The following is a 15,575-nucleotide window of genomic DNA, read 5'->3' on the forward strand; positions in this document are numbered from 1 at the left end:
CTGCATCTCCTGCACTTGGGCTCACTAGACAGGGATTGTCTGCATCTCCTGCACTTGGGCTCACTAGACACGAACTGTCTGCACCTTCTGTTTCGTGTCGGTGGAGAGGGTGGAAATGGAACCCATTTATCAGCTGTTACAGAACTTTGAAAACTGTGCTTACAGACTGCTAATGACTTATAAAATGAGAGGTGATACAATTTCCAAAGGTTTGATACTTAGCTCAAGAACTGTGTGCCAAGTACAGCAGGCTGGCTCTAGCTAGAGCACCGGTGCTGACTGGGATGGCCTGCCTGCCTCTGGAAGGACGGCTGCTGCAGGCCTGGGGCAGGTGTGGAAGCAACAAGTCAATGAGAAATGCCGAAGTATTCAACTGGGATTTTTTGTTTGTTTGTTTGAGACAGGGTTTCTCTGTGTAGCCCTGTCTGTCCTGGAAATTGGTCTGCAGACCAGGCTGGCCTTGAACTCAGAGATCCTCCTGCCTCTGCCTTCTGTGTGCGCGCTGCTACTGACAGGACCACCAGAGGCACTTCTTTAACATCAGTGAGAGAAGAGTCCCAGGCCTTACTGTCAAGATCATTATAATTTTCAGAACATATAAAAATATAAATAACAGCAATAATCCAAGAGCTTAAGTTTCAAACTGGGGCAGGATCCAAGAGAAAAGGATAACACTCAGACATTAAAGGTGAAGGGCGAAAACCAAGAGCATGTGTGGCCTAGAAGTCCGGGCTTAGAACGCGGTCATCTGCCCCTGTGCTTCCAGACCAAGGTTTCCTATCAGCTAAGATTTACAGATCCTCCAAGTCAGTCAAATCCACGGCCACTTTCAAGAACAGGGTGTCGTCTTTAATGTAGGTGTTCTTGGGGTGCTCCAGGGTAGAATGCGACACAAAGCGGGGGCAGCCAGAGGCAATGTTCATCTCGCCCTCGGGCCGTCTGAAGCTGCTGCTGTTGGGGTCAGCTTTGAACGTCTCCGCAATGTGGTTCTTCTTGCCACTCTGGTCCAGAAGCATCAGGGTCACCCTCTGCCTGAAGGGCCACTGTAACAGCGAGTCAAACTCACCCCTCATTACCACAAAGTACAGGGACAGGTGCGTCCCCTTCCCAGACCCGTCCCCGTTGAGGTACGCTCGAGCACAGAGCCGGTAGCCACAGCGGCTGGTGTAGAAAGGCTGGCTGAAGACAGACACCACGTGCCCCTCCATGGCCTCCCTCTTCTTCACCTTGTAGTCGGTCACCTTCCAGATGAGCTTGCCGCTGTAGCAGGCGCCCTCCAGCAGTTTGAACCGCTCCTCGTTCTTGTTCAGCTGGGCCTTGTGGACGTTAATGTGTGCGTCGTGCTTGCTGGTCTCCCCCTCCAAGACAACTGAAAGGAAACACAGAACAGCAGCTGCAGCACGGGCCTGCTGTCTAACCGCCGCCAGCGGAGCACACGCACGCCGCAGACACACGCGCGCGCCACAGACACAGGCGCACCGCAGACACACGCGCGCGCCACAGACACAGGCGCACCGCAAACACACGTGCACCATGCACATCACTAACATTAACTCAGCGGACGCCACACCTGGTAACCTGACACCAACCAAATAAGGTTATGTCTTCTTCACCCGATGCTCGAGCCTAAGACACACTGGGCATTCACCTCAAGTGAATTCTCACGCGAAGCCTTCTGCTTCTTTAGCTAGAGTGTGCATAGGTGTGATGTGTCTGTGCATTCTGTGAGGCATGTGGGTGTGATGTATCTGTGCATTCTGTGTGCATGTGAGGCATGTGTGTGCATAGAGACGCCGGAGCAGATGTTGCTCTTGGTCTTTTCAGCTGGGTCTCTCACGGAACCAATCCCCAGGGTTTTAGCTAGCTTGTCCCCGGGATCCTGTCTCAACCTGCAGAGTGCTAGGATTACAGGAACCCTCAAGCTTACTCAGAACTCACAAGGCTCTAGGGATTCAACCTCCGGCCATGTTTACACAGTCTCCCCAACCCCCACAATGTAGTCTACACTAAAAAGCTTTACTATCATCATCATTATCATTGCGCATGTGTTAGGTGCAGGCACGTGTGTGCCATGGCATACTCATGGAGGTCGCAGAACAACTTTCAGTTCGTCCTTTCCCTCCACCTGTGGGCTTCAGAAATCAAACTCTGGATGTTGTATTTTGAATGAGCTGTGCCCTGTAAGTCTTGGGCATTGGAATTCTTGGTCTCTAGTTGGTGGTGGTTTGGGAAGAAGGTGTCAGAGGGCTGGAGGTTAGCACTCTCTGCTTGCTGTTTGTGGATAGAGATGTGAGCTCTCAGCGGCTGCCTGCTGCCTGCCTGCCGCCTGCCTGCTGCAGCTGTGCTCCCTGTGTGTCGGTGATGGACTCGAACCCCTGGAACCCTGAACCCAAACAAACCCTTCCTTCTGTAAGCCGCCTCCACCGTGATGTTTCACCATAGCAACAGAAAAACAGCTGGTACCCTGGTCATCTTGACTGCACAGCAAGTCACCGCTAAGCCCTCCTGCTGGCCCTCGTGTGCCAAACCCTCTTCTTGTTTTCTACACCTAAGACAGCCAAGCCAGTCATTGTTAGCTGTCTCCCTTGGAGAGCTGGGCTGTGACATGCTGGAGGCATTGGCTCCTCTCCCGGCGGCATGCAGGGGAAGTCAGGAGAGAGAAGCGGACACGCACCTAATCTCTGGTCACTGGCTTCTAGCAGGGTGATCTTCTGTTTCACAGTGTCAACCGCTTCCACCAGGGACCGCAGGTCCAGTCTGTTCTGCTGCTGGTTAACTGTCTGCAGCAGCTGCCGCACCTGTGCTTCCAGCCAGGCCGACTTGTCGATGTGGCTGGTCAGAGCCTGGCAGAGCAAAAACAGCATCATCCATGGAAATGAGACCACGGAGTCATAACTTGTTAAGATTGGATCTCAACACACATATTTCACATATAATCCACAATGAAAAGAAAGTGACCCAGGCCAGAGGGAAAATTCAGTGAGCATGGTGATCACCAGCCCCTGCCTTTCCCCTCTAAACTCCTCTGGTGAACCTTTGAGCCTTTTTTTTGTTTGTTTGTTTGTTTGTTTTTTGTTTTGTTTTTGTTTTTTCGAGACAGGGTTTCTCTGTGGTTTTGGAGCCTGTCCTGGAACTAGCTCTTGTAGACCAGGCTGGTCTCGAACTCACAGAGATCTGCCTGCCTCTGCCTCCTGAGTGCTGGGATTAAAGGCGTGCGCCACCACCGCCGGGCCCTTTGAGCCTTTCTTAATGTGTCTAAAGTCCCCTCTCCACTCACATACATGTTCTTTAGCTTCACCCCTCTTGCCTTAGCACTTCCTGTCCTGAGACATCATTCTCCAGGTCCCCTCTGTAAGGGAGCTGAGACTGACCAGGCCCCTGTTCTGGCCCAGGCAGAGCAGGACAAGGTCTGGGAGAGGCCTACATGCTCCGTGGCTCTCGATGGAGGGCAGTAATCTGTCTGCCTTGCTCATACTGTCTTAATTCCATCCTGGTGGTCTCCAATGGGAAACAAATCAGGACTAATAGTATGATAGGTTTCTTTTTTCTTGACATGTTCACACATGCACACATATCCGCACATACACGCACATCACATGTAGAACATGTTCATATATGTCTGCATATATGTGTATGATGTACTGAATAACTAGAGATTATGTGTCCTAGATTTTCTGGAACAATATAAATTTCAAATATATTGTCCACATCATATGTCTTAAAATCTTCCACTGGAGAACTTTTATCTATTAGGGACCTGTTCATGATTATCTAACATTTATGATCCACCAAGTGCTGTTGTATGAACTATTTTAGTGATGTTTAATGCATATTCTTCCCAGGGTAACCAATGATTTTGCTTTGTTATCCTCAGAATGCAGAACTATGTTCTCGATGTGTCTCAAATGGGGAAATATTAACCCAACATTAATTAAAACCCTAATTTTCATACATACATACTAAAGTATTGTATAAATGTTACATGCTAACATTGGTAAATATACTGGGTCATGAAAGCAATGGTGTCACTGTCAGAGGCAGAGGGCCACAACAGATGCAGCCTTCTTTCTGGTGGGGTGCACGGGCACGCAGCAGAGGAGGGGAGAGAGCCAGGACAGGCGGTTGGGACAAGGTGTGGATGGGGACGGGGCTGTATTGGTGCTGCGAGCATCGCCTAACTCTGGCAGCTTTTCTATGCACTCAAAACGGTTTCCAGTTAAAAAGTCAAGAGGAAACCCCTAGGGAGGGGGTCCAGCCAGCTGTGCTGACTAAAAGAAGGATCACAGCTTTGATGGGAAAAGTCATGTCTCTCCTGGATGTTTTTCCTTTAAAGGATTTATATTAGGTTTATTGTATTTCATGTGTGTTTTGCCTGCATGTATGTCTGTGAACCTTGTATGTGCTTGGTGCCTGCAGAGGTCAGGATTGGTACTGAATCCCCTGGAACTGGAGTCATGGCTGTTTGTGAACACCGCCATCATGTGTGTGCTTGGACTGAGCCCTGGTCCACTACAAGAACAGCAAGTGCTCTTACCTGCTGAGCCATTTCTCCAGCCCTTCTTTATTTTTTTTTAAAAAAATATTTATTTTATGCCTATGTGTGTGTGCCTGGGTATACGTATGTGGAGGCCAGAAGGAAGTTCGGAGCCTCTGGAACTGGGGCTGTAGTGGCTGTGAGCCTCTGAGTCAGCACTTCTGATCCCCATCACTCACCAAGCCTCACCTGGACATTTGAGAGGAAACTTCCGTTTCTGCCAAACATCTGCGTGAACTGCTTAAACTCCTTTTCGAACTTCTTCACGGTGTCCGCCAGCTGCTGGATCTTGCTTTCTTTCTGTTCGAGGCTCTGATATAAGTCAGAGATCTAATAACAGGCAGGTGAGCCAGGAGAGATGCGTCATTAAGTGCGGGCAGGCTAACGGGGAGGGGGAGGGGGCTTTCTAGAGGGGAAGGATGGGTGTGGTGTGCCTTTCCAGGGCAGGGTTGAGGGCGAAGTCCCCTGTAATTCAGAAAAGTATCTGCAGGTACTCCTCAAAACCAGACCCACGGACTGCTCCATCCTTGACCCATGGTGACACCAGCCAGTCAGGGGTGTCACGTGGCTGAACTCGATAAACTGCCTCCTGCACTCTTTCTCTGCATGCTGTCTGACAGCCATGATACCTGCAGTCTTTCTCTGCATGCTGTCAGACAGCCATGATACCTGCAGTCTTTCTCTGCATGATGTCAGACAGCCCTGATACCTGTTAGCACCTCGCTGGATCTCTCCCAGCTCTATCTCTGCCCTTCGAGTCCCCAAAGAGCCCCCTGGGGTAACCATCATCTCGCAAGCAGCAGTGTAGCCAAACTAGGTGGGCACCGCTAAACTTAGACATCGTAATCCTTCTGTGTGCACACATGCATGTCTGCTGCTTCCTCTGCTGTTTTGCACCTCTTCCCTTGAGACAGTCTCTCCCTGAGCCTGGACTCAGGCTGCTGGCTCTTCACTCGGGTCCTCACGCTTGTGTGGCAAGTGCTCTTACCCACACATCCCTGCCAGCCCAGAATTTTCAATCTACTTGAGGGGAACAACCAAAAACCTAAGAGCGCTCCTATTCAGTCTGAACGCTGGTCAGCTTCCATTATAGACAGAAAAGCTCTTACATCCACTTTTCACGTTGTCTCATCTGTGTGTTTGTTTGGCTGCTGGTTTTTGAGAGTCTGTGGCCCAGGCTGACCTGGAACTAGCTGTACAGCTGAGGATGACCTAGCTTTCTTGCCTCCAGCTTCCAAGTGCTGGAATTGCAGGTGTGTGTACCACACAATACACATACACTCACAGACAGATACTCCCACACACAGACACACACATACACACACTCACTCACAAAAGTCTATCTGTTTTAGCAACCACAGTCTTCATCGGTTCCTACCTTGGCTGTGATGCTTCCTAGCTGACCCTACCCTGAGACCTCCTACTCTCACACAGGAGTGTTCCCTCCACGGAAGCTGTGATCATCTGGGATCTCACAGCAACTGGATGGAGCCTGGTACCAGTTGGTGCTGGAAAAATATCTGCTTAGTGGCAAATGTTCTGCGGTTCATTCTCCACATCACAACTAACAACACCAAGAGACAAAATCTGGTCTTCTGTTTCTCCTGCTTCAACGTCTCCAGTGGAAATGGGGGTTCTATATCATCTGATACCGTTGTGGCTTCACACTCATTTCTAACCCTTGTGCATCCTGACCAGCAAGGCTGCACAGCATCTAGCTAACCCGTGTGTGCATCCTGCCCAACAAGGTTGTATAGCATCTAGCTAACCCGAGTGCATCCTGTCCAGCAAGGCTGCACAGCCCCTAGCTAACACATGTGCATCCAGCAAGACAAGTACCTGGCTTCCATGAGTGAACTTCCCTCATCCAGAAACCACCTTCTCAGTGCGGTCACTCAAAGGCACAGCCTCTAGGAGTATGTCCTGACCTATGTCACCTACCCAAGTCTTCCCAGTCCCACTGGTACCCACCGTAACTCATCTCACCCCTCTTACAGCTTGCTTCCACTGGTGTTTCTGTCCTTTTCCTCCACTAGAGTGCTGCTGGGACTGCGTCCCACTTCTTTATTCTCCGAGCCTGCACGGTATTAGGAGGTATTACGAGGAAGCTGTTGGCTAGTGTTTGATGAAGGATGTGCCAATGGCCATAGGGCCCACCTGACAGCCCCTCTGCCCACCCTTGCCTCTAACCCTACTCCCGTTCTCATGGTGCCCATCTCAGCTGAGAACATTCCCAGGTTCTTTGCCTCCCAAGCTTAAAGCACGCCACTTCAACCTCAGGATGTCTCCATGTTCGCTGCAGTCCAACGGGCACAGGGACGGCCTCCGCCATCACCTCTTCCGGCATCTCGATTCCTCTCAGCACTGAAATGCTTGTGTGCCAGGCACTAGGCCGAGAGTGCAAACACATCCTCTCACTCCCATCTACCACACCCGCTTACAAGGGGGGAAATGGGGCAGGGAAGTGAACGAGGTGGGCGTGCAGCCTGCACTCTCAGGCTCCAGCACCCTCACTATCAGCGCTGTCTTGAAGGTAATGGTAATAATACCTATTTGAACGGTAATGTCCTATTGCATTTTTAAAAAGCCAAACACCTAAACACATTAGTTCTAACTCTTGGTTCTTAAACCCCTTCTGGAACAAGGCAGAATATGCATGCGTAAAATAGTAACTGGACACAGTGTCCAGTATAGTGATACTTCGTTTGTGTTTTAATAAATAAAGCCTGCCTGAAGATCAGAGTGCAAAGCTAACCACACTAGTCAGCCATACAGGCAGTGGTGCATACTTTTATCTCAGCAGCCACACTAGTTAGCCACAGCGGCCAGTTGCTGGTGGTGCACACCTTTAATCCCAGCACTAGAGAGGAATGTAAGGCAGGATGAGAGAGGAGCTCACTCTTTTTCAGTCTGAAGATTTCATAGAGGTAAGAGCTCTCTAAGGGCTGGCTGCTTTGCTTCACTGATCTTTCAGCTTGAACCCCAGTATCTGTCTCTGGATTTTATTATTCGTGCTACAGTCCAGCTTTACAGAGAAGGTCACTGCTGTCTTGATTCAGTCCATCAGTCCCTGGACATTTCCGACTCACACGTGGGAATTCAGGCACCCTGCCACTCCGTTTTCTTAAACTACAGCATCCTTTATACCAGCCTGTCTGGGCGCACACCCTCCTCCTGCCACTCCGTTTCCTTAAACTACAGCATCCTTTATACCAGCCTGTCTGGGCACACGCCCTCCCTCTGCACACTCTGCTTCCCTTCAGTGTCAGCCTGGGGAGCTGCAGAGATGGCTCGGTCCTTAAGAACATGTATGACTGCTTTTGCGGAGGATCAAAGGTCAGCTTCTGGAACCCATGCTGGGCAGCTCACAGCTGTGTCTACTCCAGGAGACCTGACCCCCTCTTCTAACCTCCTCACACACCTGCACTCATGCCCACACTTACCATACACACAATTCAAAATAAGACAAATGAAGGTACAGCTTGGGTATCCTACTCGGTGAAGCCGTCCACAGTTATCCCAGAGTGCCTTGCTGCAGCCTCCGTATCCAACACAGTATTATTGTGTTCCAGAAGGCCCCACCACTTATCAGTTCATATCTCCACGGTTCTTCACGGGGAGACTATGTCTTCCGTGCCTCAGTGTCCCAATCAGTGAATCCTATACCTTGCATCTACTGTCTATTCAATCAATGGAAAGATGCATAGGAAGAGCATAAGGAACCCAGAGTCCCCCGGGAGCAGGCCTGTGACCAGTTCCTGCTGAGTCAGGATTCCTAATTTTCTCCTGGCTGTGACCCTGAAAAGTCCATACCCACTGTGGTGTGGAACTGGACATCACAGAATAATCTGCAGTGGTAAACTCCTTTTTGACAGTGGGCCTGAAAAGTCTTCCAGAATGGTCCTGTAACATAATTACGTTTATAGCAACTGCTCCTTAGCGCTAGCCTTTGTAGACACTATGGACGCTCTGGGAACCCTGACAGGCTTGGCAGCTATGGTCAGAGAGTATGTGTGAAGTCAGTCGATGTTTATCAGGTTACAGAGCTTCTCTAAGGCAGCTCAGCTAGACACCAGAACCCCTAAAGCCCACAGGACTTAGACCACCGACTTCTGAAATGCTCAGATGGATTTAGTGTAAAAACAGAAACCAGCTAGTCGGGGCTCGCTAGGGATGAAGGGTGTGCGGACCGACGGTGGAGTGGACAGGCTGTGGAGTGTACGGGAAGCCACTGAGAGTGCTGGCTTGAGATCCAGCCACTTACAGGTGACTAACTTCAGGCTTCTTTGCTCTTAGTTCACCTGCAGGAGGCGATGAACCCAGAGAACTCAAAGGCACCTTCCAGCTCAAAGGTTCTGTTACATCAAGGGCGTATTTGGCTAGTAGCAGAAAAGCATGCACCTTTAATTGGCTTACATGGAACCAGAGAGAGCATGAAACACAGGGCAACTAAGTGTCAGTATTTCCCTGACCCTTCCGACGCAGTCCCAAGACTCACCTGCTGCTCTAGTTGGAAGTTCTTCTCTAAAACCAGAAGCATGTGGTCCCGCAGGGCTGCCTGCTCGTGCTCCTGCAAAGTCCCCCTCTTACCCTTCAATACGAAGCAAAGTGAGTCTAGTTATTAAGAAGCTCCCCAAATGAGGCAGGCGACAGGTTAACACAGAACCTCAGAAACTTTGCCGACTTAGTTTCCCATGCACTTTTTTTCCCCCTACAAAGTTGCAAAAAAAATGACTCCACTGGGTCCTTTCCCAACTTTAGAATCCTTCAGCATCCAGAACCAAACAAGTTTACAAGACAAAGAATCATGCTGCTATCAAAACTCTCCTGCTGACTTTCTTCCTGCCCTGACACAGGTGTGGTAGCCACTCAGCTCTCCCCATGCATAGCCTGGGCCAGATCCCCCTTCTCCAGAGCGCATTTCCAAACTGCCCTGCAAGCCTGAGCTTGCAGACGGTTCTTAATTCCAGCTTCCAGCTTGCGCAAATGTGTTGCACTCGGAGTCACACATTTGAGAGAAGAAATGGTTACATCTCCCCCCACCGTTACATTGTTTATTGGCTGACAGGGTCTCCTGCCAATACAAGCAAAGGTCCATCTTCCTATGTTTCAAGGCGAACATACACCCTCAGCTTCCCTTCAGTGGCCCCCTTGGTAGCTGGATGCTCCAAGGAAGGTTCCAGAGAACAACTCCCCTACCCACACTGGCTCTTGACACTGAGGTTGGTACTAGGACACAGCCCAGTGAGAGGCGGAGCCTGACTGTGAAGTCTTTTCAGCACTAGAAGCAATGCTGCCATACACCCTGAAAGGTAAACCCTGAACCTTCCGCAGCCAGCACAGCCACCCGTTCTCACGATCTATTTAGAGGCTCCTAGTGATATACAAGCTGCGGGTGGTGTAGGGACCAAGTAGCACCCTCCCCATGTGCTCTACCACTGAACCACACTCCAACTACTCAAGTATTTTTAAAACTAAAACAATGTGCTTATGTTAAAAATAAAATTGTGGTAATTAGACTTATAGAATATATGGGCTATACTCAGCATGATATTTCAATTTCTATTCTGATTGAATGGAACCTGCCAAAAGGTCCGAAGCAGAGGTCAAACTGTGCTCTCTTTAATTTTTTTATTCAACTTATTGAATAATTATTTTAAAGGTGTTTAAGAATATTGAAAATTATTTTAAAACATGATTGATAATCACTTTATTTCAGCAATTCCCCCCATAGAGGAACAAAACCTATATATTGAAATATGTATGTGTGTAGGGGACCTGCGGGTGTGGGGCACACGAATCCCACAGCAGCAGAACGAGACTCCCTACACATCTACATGATCAGACACATGAGCATGACATATGCATATGCACATATGTATGCATGTAGGAGTTCTGTTTCTCTGGAGAGCGCCAACTCTACTGTAGTCCTAAGGTTCTAATGTCCTTCTGCCCTTCCGTATCTTGGATAGAGTTAAAGAATCAACTGAGCTCCCCATGATTTTAGCCGTAGAGATGAAAGTGACCCACACCTTACCTTGACGGTGCAGCCATAGTACTTGAAGGGACAGTCTTGCTCGGCCTCAGGACACACAGTGAGGTGTTCATTCACCTGCAAAATGGGACAGCCCATGCTATGGAAACACATGGATGCTTCAACTGCTGGGTATAAGCAGGGAACCAGGGAGTACTGGGGAGGAAGTGAGGGACAGAAGGAGGAACTCTGGGGTGTGTGTGTGCAGAACCAGGATGCAAAGAGAAGGGTGTGCCAGGGACGGCCCCAGAAGACAGAGGTGGAGTCATCACCAGAATCAAGCAGCCCTCAGGCCTTTGGCTATAGTTCTCACCAAACCCATACCACAAGGGTTGCTAACCATTTCCCCTACACTCTCCAGGGAGGGCTGTTGACTCACCTCAGTTCTCGGAATAGTCCTCAGACACTTGTTGGGACAAGACACTGGGTACGCAGGACACACGTTTTCCTCGTGATCCTGAAACAGTGTGTGGGAAACAAAGCCAAGATCTCTTACCTCAAGGTATTCACATGCGCGCCTCTGGAGAGCGTATCATGTGGCTTGCTCTCCATAGGAAATTATAGTTCAGTTTCCAAAAAAGTTCAGAGATGTCTGCTTTTTTGATATAAATTAATTTAACTAAAAAATGAAAAATTTTGAGAGTCTGAAAAATCAGAAGGTTTGTGGCTCAGAAAAGGCAGCCTGGGGATCCACCAGCAAGGCTCCTCTGCACGCCTAAAAGCACCTGTGGTCTCTATGTTGCTATCCTGTGCTCCAGCCAAATAGCAGAATCCAGAGAGCAGACATTACCATCACTTCCCTGTGACCCAGGGCTTGCATCTCACCTCCCGTATTTGCAGCAGGGGACCCAATGCTGTTTTCACCCACGATAAATGTGTAGAGTCCCACCAAGTAAAAGGCGTAGCCTTCTCTGTGGAATCTCCAGCCACTCCCTTCTCCCTCCCCCGTTTGAAAACCCCCTCTCTGTGCAGCCAAGGATGAGCATCCTTGAACTTCAGGTCGTCTTCCTCCACTTTCCAGGACTTCCCACGCCAGAGCTCTGAGAGTACAGGCATGTACCACCTGGTTTGGGGGTGGGAGTCAAACCAATGACCTTATGAATGTTAGGCAAGCATGCTACCGCCTAAGCTCCAGCTCCAGTCCTAGATACAAGACCACTCCTTTTTAGAGATAGGGTCTTGTTTAGCCTGCTCAGACTGGCCTTAACGCTAAGAAGCCAGGGATGAACTGCTCATCCTCCTGGCTCCAAGGGCTGGGATGAGAGGTTTGAGCCACCAGGCCTGGTTTACACCATGCTCAAGATCAAATCCAGGACGTTCTGAATGTTAGCAAACACCATATCAGTGGAGCCACATCCCCAGCCAGGTAAAGCCTCTCCTCAGTCCAGACAGGTAAAGAATGGACTTCTGAGGCCCATGTGACTCTCACCTGCAGGCTGGTGACCACCACGCCCCTTTTACAGTAAATACACTTCTCTTCTCGGAACCGGCAGTACGCGCTCAGGTGTTCCTTCAGATCTTTCCGGAGCATGGCTTCCCGGCATCCCTCGTTAGGGCAGGGCACAGCTTGGAAGGAGCACTGCTGAAGATGGTCCTGCAACAGCAACAGCAACCTCAGAGGCAGGGCCAGTGTAGGGCACAGCTTGGCGACAGCCAAGTGCCAGTCGGGCTGGCCTCTCCCTAGCTGTCATGGAGACCCACTGCCTCTTCCTAGGACAGGGGCAGGGAGGCTGCTTGGGCTGGCACTGAAAACTAGTCTGGCTTGTTGGGAACTAGGAGAGGGATAAAGATTGAGTGGGGTGGGGTCTGGGAGGCTTGTGGGGCAATAACATGAAGCCCATTTAGAGTCCAGTGGCCTGCTCCTGTATGAAGGTGTCAGGTCGTACGTGTTTTCCCAGCCTTTCCAGTGAGTGTGGCAGGTCTTTGTGGCATTTCCGTTTCTGCTGTGTTTTTGCCCAGCCCCATTCCCAGCACTTTCTATTAGTCTTTGCACAGCAAAGGCAGGGCATTCGGAAGGGAGAGAGAGAGGGAGGGAGAGAGGGAGGGGGTAGGGAGGGAGGGAGAGGGAAGGAAGAAGGAAGAGAGAGAGGGAGGAAGAGAGGGAGGGAGAAGGAAGGGAGAGGGAGGAAGGGAGGGAGAGAGGAAGAGACGGAGAGAAGTAGGGAGAGAGAGGGAAGGAGGGAGGGAGAGATGGAGGGAGGAAGGGAGGGACCCTGCTGACTCCACAGAAATGGGGGGGGGGGATGGACTAGAACAGTAGGGGAGATGGGTAGGAAAGAAGTGGGCATGCTGATTATAGAAGGGGGTACAGACTAACAATGGGGGAGACACAAGGAGAGAGAAGACAGGTTCCTGGGCAGGAGAAGGATGGTCAGGCTTTGTTTATTCATCTAACCTGGAATGTTCTTAATCCAGGTGCCAGTGAATTGAGGGCGTTCATCCAGGGCTTGTCACGCAAGACCCCGAGACCCACCTCACCACTGCCAGTTACTATGACGCTGCTGAGGAACGAGAACCCATCTGTCACGTGACACCTTCACACGGCTGCCCACTGGAGCCCACAGGCCAGATGTGTCCCACTGCCTGCCGACCTCTGTAACCACCTCTTTTTCTGCGCCGGTGCATTCAATACCGCTGTGGCTGGTTTGCTCTGAAGGGTGAGGGAGGAGGAAGTGGGAGCCATGCGGAGCCTGCATTCACTCTCCAGCTCTGTTGTTGAAGTGTCAGGTGTGGTGGGGCACACTTTTAACCTTCGGACTAAGTGAGAAAAGATAGGTGGGTCTCTGAGGCCAAGGAGCCTGGTTTCCATAGGGAGTTCCAGGTCAGTCAGAGGTACACAGTGAGACCAGATATAGATATCGATGTAGATATAGATATAGATATGAGATAAAATGAAAAACTTCATTGCATTTACTTATGTGTGAAGGGTGGGGTGCAGGTGGCATGGTGGTGTGCACGGAGATCAGAGACAACGGGGAGGAGTTCGTCTCCTTTATGCAGGTCCAGGAGCTGAACTCGGTCATTAGGTTGAAGCCAGCAGCTTTTCCTGATGAACCATTCTGCCTACCCTCCGGTCAGGCTCTCAGTAGAGGGGCTGAGGAACTGGGGGGATGTCAAGCCTGCAAAGTCTGAGTCATTTTACTGCTGACTCTTTTCAAATTTTATTTATTTACTTATTTACTTAATGTGTTTGGGTATTTTGTCTGTGTTCCAGATGGGTGCCTGATGCCCAAGGAGATCAGAAGAGGGCATGAGATCCCCTGGGACTGGAGTTACAGATGGCTGTGAGCCACCATGTGGGTCTGGGTGTTGAACGAGGGTCCTCTGGAAGAGCTGATGCTCTTAATCGCGGAGCCACCTCCCCGGCGGCTACTATTAGGTCTTCACAGGAACAGTTGGCCTCCTGTTCCCAAGGGAAAGCAACAGGGTAGTTTTTTCTTTCTCAGCATGAGATTAAAGTTATTTTCTTTTGCCCTTTGTAGTAAGCAAACTGAAAACCCAGACTAACTTGTGGATAGTCCCCTGCCTCACCTGAACCGTTAACATTCACTCAGACAGGGGAGACCCTCCACCTCACCACACAAGCAGCAGGAGACGGGAGTGAGAGAGCTGCACAAACGGGAAGAATGTGGATCCTGATCCTCACAGCCTGAGCTGTGCTCTCTCCAGCTGTCTGTCATGTGTGCAAGCCCCATTTGTTCTTCTGGTGACAACACAGCTGGACAAGAGGCCCCGGCTAGGATTTGTCACTCAGAGTGAGCGGCAGCAGAACAGGTTGCCGAGAAAACAATACAGTTCTGTGAGCTCCCCCAGGGTGACAGAGAAAATCATCTCCACATTTATCATCTCAGTGCCCAGGGTGTGTGTCTGTGTGTGCACGGGCGTGCATGCGCACACACACGTATGTGAGAGAGGGTGTGTGTGAGTGAGTTTCTGGAGGATTGATAAAGGGCTGAGTCACTTGACATGCATGCTACAGACTGTGTGGGCGTGAGGGGAAAATCTCAGCAGCTGCCAAGCAATTCCCTGGAAGCGGGAGGCAGCTGAGTCACCTGACACCGGGTTGATTAAGCCTGATAGGGCTGTGCCTTCCCCAGCTGGACGAAACTGTCTTCCGGGACTCCACGTCCTGTACCTGCACCTCCCTGCCACCTCTGTTCACATCTCCACCTGTGCCTGACTGCAGAGCACATCCTGTGTGACCTGACCCAGGCTCTGCCATGGGTCACACCAACAGACCAGAATGCACAGTCCCCAGCACCAAGTGACAAAGTCAACGCTTGGAGGGAAGAAGGGTCATGCCTGTCCCCATCCTAGGGCCCCACAATGATGCAGCCCTGCGGGATGGTCTTTGTTTCTTTTATTTCTCTCCTCTCCTTTCCCCTCCCCTTCCCTCCCCTCCCCCCTCTCTCTGACAGGCTTTCTCTGTGTAGCTCTGGCTGTCCTAGAACTTGCTCTGTAGACCAGGCTAGTCTTGAGCTCACAGAGATCCACCTGCTTCTGCCTCCCAAGTGCTGGGAGTGTTCTTTTAGCCTGCTGAGTCCCGCACCTTCTTCTTGACTCAATGATCCCATAATTTGGGCTCTCTTCATGCTCTGGTTACACCTTCGCTCTTGGTGCTCACAGTACCGCTAGATTGGGGACAGTATGAGAGAAACTCAGGGAGCCCTTTACAGGGTTCAACCAGGTCCCATCACACAAAGGTTAAGTCACTAGAAGGAGGCATAGACAACACTAGTCACACATGATACCCACCTGGAACCTTCCCAGAATGATCCTGGCGTCGCACCCCGGGGCATTTCTGCAGTAGACCTGTAAATTGAGGACCTCTCTCTTGCAGCAATTGTCTCTGAACACCTGAAACACAGATGCGGTCAGTCTCCCTCACACCGTCCTGTACACCTGAAATACAGACGCGGTCAGTCTCCCTCACACCGTCCAGTACACCTGAAATACAGACGCGGTCAGTCTCCCTCACACCGTCCAGTGCACCTGAAATACAGACAC

General features: G+C 50.5%; 1 protein-coding gene across 1 annotated transcript in view; it reads right to left on the minus strand.

The window, feature by feature from the left end:
- Positions 1 to 564: 564 nt before the first annotated feature.
- The window catches only part of Traf5 (TNF receptor associated factor 5), a 43,482-nt gene continuing 28,471 nt past the window's right edge, over positions 565 to 15,575 (minus strand). Inside the window, exons 4-11 of the mRNA XM_005348892.3 lie at positions 15,324 to 15,425; positions 11,998 to 12,162; positions 10,948 to 11,025; positions 10,572 to 10,646; positions 9,033 to 9,125; positions 4,724 to 4,864; positions 2,675 to 2,843; positions 565 to 1,369 (exon numbers count right to left, since the gene is read on the minus strand). Coding sequence (XP_005348949.2) covers positions 792 to 1,369; positions 2,675 to 2,843; positions 4,724 to 4,864; positions 9,033 to 9,125; positions 10,572 to 10,646; positions 10,948 to 11,025; positions 11,998 to 12,162; positions 15,324 to 15,425 — 1,401 coding nt within the window. The 3' untranslated portion in view covers positions 565 to 791. The remainder of the gene's footprint in view (positions 1,370 to 2,674; positions 2,844 to 4,723; positions 4,865 to 9,032; positions 9,126 to 10,571; positions 10,647 to 10,947; positions 11,026 to 11,997; positions 12,163 to 15,323; positions 15,426 to 15,575) is intronic.

The sequence above is a fragment of the Microtus ochrogaster genome, chromosome 6 (assembly GCF_000317375.1).
Source record: "Microtus ochrogaster isolate Prairie Vole_2 chromosome 6, MicOch1.0, whole genome shotgun sequence".
NCBI classification, from domain to species: Eukaryota; Metazoa; Chordata; class Mammalia; order Rodentia; family Cricetidae; genus Microtus; species Microtus ochrogaster.